Below are 5,238 nucleotides of genomic sequence, written 5' to 3'. Positions count from 1 at the left end.
CGTCTGTATGCAAAAAACGCAGAGGAAAAACTTTTCCATTTTTAGTACATCGCTGACATATAAACGTAGCCCAAGACCTTAGCTTCCTCAGTTCATGGTTCTTGTGGTTGTGTTATATCTCCTGAAGATAGGCTACTCCTAAGTGTCCCTTGTTTGGACTGTTGCACGCTTGCCCGGTGTTGCTCCAAGTCTCCTGCATCTCTGCTGGTCCTGCCCAGCTCCAAGTCTCCTGTGTCTCCAATGATCCCAACCAGCTTCCCTCTCCCACCCCCTCTACAAAAGCATGGAAGTCTTCCAGCCCTGTCTTAGCAGGTTCCCTTCAGTCCCTCAGCCCCCCCTCTGCTGTGTGAATCTACCTCAGATCTTCTGGTCTCTAGCTCTGCCTTGGCAAGGGGATGCCCTGACTCCACCTCCAGCCACAGAGCCCATCACTTCACCTCGGCTCGATGACCAGTCGACTCCACCTTGGCTCCTCCCTCCCTCGGCTCCACCTGGGACCATCTTCCTTACAGCTCCACCAGGCTCTGTTGTCCCTCCGGCTTCGCCTTGGTCAGTTGTCCCTCCACCTGCACCATGGACTTGCGCTTTATCCCTCTACCCCTTTAGCTCAACATTCCCTCCAGCTCCGCCTCCGTCCTCAGTTCCACCGGCTCCGTCTCAGTCCTCAGGCACCCTGGTTCTACCTCAGACACCATTGGTGTTGCCCGGTCTCTATGGCTCCTCAGCTCCACCTGGGTCTCCTACTTTCCTGGCTCTACCATTTGTATTCAGACGTCTGACTTCACCTTGGCTCCTCTCATCAGTTCCACCGTGGGCCTTCATCCTGGCTGGGCTTTGAATCATCCTTCTGCGACCTGGCTCCTCCCACCTTCTTCTCCTCCCTGGTTCTTCTGGTTGTTGTCTCCATGGTGTTTTCCTCAGTCTGCCCTTTATCTTCCTCCAGAGCCAACGCCCTCCGTCCTTCAGTTTGGACTCACATTTGTGTGAGGACGTGCCTTCCAGGAGACAGGGTGCTACTGTAACGATTATGTTTTGTTTCTTGTCATTGTGTTCTGTTTTTCCTGTACCTGTTTGCCTGTGTTCCCGTTCCTTTTTAGTTTCCATAGTTTCTAATTAATCATGTACCTGTTTCTGTTTAGTTCACTAGCTCTGCCTTGTATTTAAGACCTTAGTTTCCTTGGTTCATGGTTCCGTATCATCTTCATTATATTGTGGTTGTGTTACATTTCCTGATGATACTCCTAAGTGTGCCTTGTTTGGATTTATTAAAGACTGTTTTTGTTTATTATCTCCTTTGTTGTGCACTCATTATTACAACCAGACATTGTCTGACAATAGTGAATCCACCATTGTGCAAGCACAACTGGCTTTTAAAGGGAAATGGAGATGAGACTCTGATTGGTTTATTGCACGATACGCCCTTTTGGACCATGAGCCTGACTCACCAACCGTTTTTTCCATCATTAAACTAGCAAAAGGGATTCGGACATGTCCCAAGTTCACCTGCACCATGTGCTTCAGGCCATGCACTTAGATCGTTAAATTAGGGCCCATTATGTTACTTACATTGAAAACTAATTGCAATAATCATTACTGGTGTGCATAGCTGTAGCCAACAAGTTTTCTTTAAAAGCCTGTCTTTTTATGTGGGAGGTAAAATGAAACCTTTAGCTGAACATAAGGTTTTTTTTAATTTAACGTTAGCTTTGATTGAATTAATAGTATTTTGTTTTCCCCACAAAAATATCTTATGTTAAACAATTATTGGTGGACTACCTTGTTGTTAAATCTTTGTTGTGTCTTTGTGTAGGCTAAGTAACATACTTAAATATGCAATATAAATATGAATAATACATGAATGTGCCACTTTACTTACATAATTTGTGTTTACGTAAAAAAAAAAAAACAAAGTTCTTTTTCTGTTTATGTAAGTCTCCTCCCCCTTTTCGCCTTTCTCTTATATGTCTTCAGTGAAAACACACGAATGGACTGATCAGTTAGGCTACACTGAAAAAGGGAGAAGAGAGCAACTGCAAGTGATGCCAATGAACTAGCCACATATTTATTTATCAGCATAGCAAAATGGCATTTTAATTTTAAAATGGCACAGCTGTTCTTTTGGTGTTGTTGTTTCTCAAGATTGATGGTTTGGCCTGATTTGTGAAAACGCTGATGTGTACAGGTAAGAAAATCCACATAAATTCCTAACAAGATTATCTATATTTCAGTCCTCATTTTGAACCAACAAGTTTTTTGTATTATTACTACTACTACTACTTTGGTATCCAGACAGTGCAATAAATGTATTTTTTCTTTTTTTTTACATTGTCAAGTTAATTGTATTGGCCCATTTTGTATTTTCTGCAATATTTTACTCCACAGCTTCCCGTTTATTACAGCTATCCTATCTGAAGCAGGACAACACTTTTGTTTACAACAACACTGGGAGAAAGTAAGTATGATTTATAAAATTCTGAATCTTTGTATCTGTGATTTCACTGATTAAAATCTATATCTGACCTTGTTATTAGTGATGCACCAATATAACATTTCTGTGGCAATATACCAATATCCGATTTAGAATTATCTCTGCCAAAACAGATAACGATCAGTGGCGTGCAGTGGTGCTCTGAAATGAGGAGGCACATTTTTTTTATTTATTTTTTTTATGAATCATTGTAAATTCATGTGCATTTCTCTTAAAGTTGACAAATCTTACTTGTTAAATGAACATTACTTTACAGTACATCAAAAAGAAAAAAAAAAAAAAAAAGAAACCAAATACAACTCTATTTTGTAAAGGCAATAATAATTTAAACAATATATTTTATTTGTTTATTGCGGTTTTTCTTTTTAATTGTCAACCTAGGATATTTTGGATCATCAGTCATGCTCCATTAACACCGTCTGTCACAGACACGAATTGCATTTTTAATTTCACCAAGCTGATTGCACTAAAAAAACCCCGCAGTAATCATGCTTTCAGTCCATTTCAAGTTTGATTTTGACATAACATAAAGCAGTGATATATCTAACTGGGTGATCGGTTTACTTACTTTTCGATTAGTCTTCCTATTGACGCCATCATTTGTTCAGTCCAACCTACGCGCGGAACGCGCACGTCAACGAGAGGCGGGATTTATTGCACAAACCAATCATATCCAATCATAACCAATTACATCCAATCATAGCGCGATGGAGACATTGCCTCCTCTCACGTGACTTTCCCCCATTCATTCTCAATTACCCCCCACAAAACCCACCGCACGCCGGGGTTCTGATGATTTTCTATAGATTCCTATGAGAGGAAAGGGAGGCATGACTCCTCTGTGTAACTTTACCTGTGGGTGTCGCTGTTGAGCAGTGTTCCTTAAGAAATATGCGTGACTTGCGCTCTTTTTAATGTCATAATTTGTAATATTTGTGTTGTTTTATATGTAATATGGATTATTTTCTCATCCTATATTTTTAAGGAGGCACTGCCTCCCTTGCCTACTCGGAGGAAACGCCCCTGATAACGATAGCCTACTGACAGTTCCGATAGTTTTGTGTCAATCAGCCATGATCATCAGCTGTTTTTAAACAATCGACCAAGACAATTATTTGGCTGATACATTGGTACATCCCTTGTTATCGCTGTTAAGTAACCACAAATTTGAATACACTTTTAGTGTAACTAGTGCTCTTAAAAGCACAATAGACTGCAAAGTGTTTTTCTACCGCCTGATGCATATCATGGTTGCATCTTACAAATGTATGAAAATTTTATCTCTTCAAGCATTTTATAAATTGCCAAATTAGTCTTACAAGTTGTCTCAGAAGTATCAAGACAGATCTATTGTTTAAACTAAAGAAGCATTTCTGATATATCTTGTCTTGCTTGTAGAATGACTTCCAATACAACTCTTCTCCTCCACACCCACTCTGAGGTCTCAAACCACCATGAGAACACTACAGCGGACATCGAAGTCATCATGAATGAGGTCAGCATTGTCTTTCTCACCATCATCATTCTCTTCGGCACCACTGGGAACTCTGTGGTCATCTGGGTTGCCGGCTTCCGCATGAAGCCCAACATTACTAATGTGTGGTTGGTCAACCTCGCAGTAGCTGATTTGATTTTTTGCCTAACACGAGTCCTCTCAGTAATCTCAAGCCTTTTCTTTAACCACTGGCCTTTTGGGGTCTTTCTCTGCAAGTTCAATGGCTTCTTCAAGTACGCCAACATGTTCTGCAGTGTTTTTCTTCTGGCTGTCATCAGTGTGGATCGAGCGCTCTGCGTCTGGTGCCCACTGTTCGCCAGGAGACGACGGACATTATTTGCCGCTCGTGTGGTCAGTGTGGGAGTTTGGATCGTGGCGTTGATCTTTAGTTCACCATACTTTGTGTACCGGCAGGTCTTCCCTGGCAAGAATAACTTGAGCCAATGCTCACTGAAGGTCAGAATGGCTGCACAAAATTATATGCATTATAATATATGATTATATTTAGTAAATATATTAAAAATCCATCTTTTTTTTTCTTTTGCAGCCAAAAGGAGCAACAGAAGCAGGTGGCAATTCAGCCAAGTATTTCTATTACTTCATTCGTTTCATCTGTGGATTCCTGTTGCCCTTCCTGGTCATCCTTATCTGTTACATACTAGCAGCTGTTGGTATACGCAGAACGCGGCTCTCTGGCAAATCGAGGCCTCTTCGTATTCTTGCTGTACTGGTCTGTGCCTTTTTCTTATGCTGGGCCCCCTACCACTTTCTAGGACTGGTCAAATTGGTGAATAAAGACAACAAGGTGGTAAAAGTAGGATGGAGTATGGCTTCAAACTTAGCTTATTTCAACAGCTGCATTAATCCAGTACTTTACTTCTGCATGGGACTGGATGTTAGTCGACGCTGCAACCAAAGTCTGTCTGGGATCTTTCACAGAGCTCTTATGGAGGAAGGCCAAACCCTGTCCAAGCGGGGCACTGGGGAAGAAAGCTGTAGTTCCATTCCAAAGACTGTGTGTGTCACTAAAGTTTAAGAGTTTTTACACTCTTTTTCTTTTTCTATTTGTCAGGTCTTTCAAACAGCATTTAAATACATTTTTTTAATATATATATATATATATATATATATATATATATATATATATATATATATATATATATATATATATATATATATATATATGTATATATATTTATTACATCTTACCGAATGAAAAATTTATTAATGTACCTCAGTGTCTGGTCTTCTTTAA

The 5,238-nt window shown here is 40.4% G+C and overlaps 1 protein-coding gene across 1 annotated transcript; it reads left to right on the top strand.

Moving 5' to 3' along the window:
• The first annotated feature begins 3,887 nt into the window (after positions 1-3,887).
• On the top strand, positions 3,888-5,019 carry LOC137002141 (formyl peptide receptor 2-like). The gene is made up of 2 exons (XM_067361648.1): positions 3,888-4,439; positions 4,531-5,019. The coding sequence occupies exons 1-2, from the start codon at positions 3,888-3,890 to the stop codon at positions 5,017-5,019; spliced, it is 1,041 nt and encodes a 346-aa protein (XP_067217749.1).
• The last annotated feature ends 219 nt before the right edge of the window (positions 5,020-5,238 follow it).

Source organism: Chanodichthys erythropterus, chromosome 15, assembly GCF_024489055.1.
Source record: "Chanodichthys erythropterus isolate Z2021 chromosome 15, ASM2448905v1, whole genome shotgun sequence".
Lineage (NCBI taxonomy): Eukaryota > Metazoa > Chordata > Actinopteri > Cypriniformes > Xenocyprididae > Chanodichthys > Chanodichthys erythropterus.
Note: the sequence above shows the minus strand (reverse complement) of the source record. Positions and strands in the feature narration are given on the sequence as shown.

Excerpts from the sequence above, each read along its gene's own strand:
- LOC137002141 (XM_067361648.1), top strand. The coding sequence starts at position 3,888 with ATGACTTCCAATACAACTCTTCTCCTCCACACCCACTCTGAGGTCTCA. Across the intron at positions 4,440-4,530 it reads TGAGCCAATGCTCACTGAAG|CCAAAAGGAGCAACAGAAGC; the intron begins GTCAGAATGGCT and ends TTTCTTTTGCAG.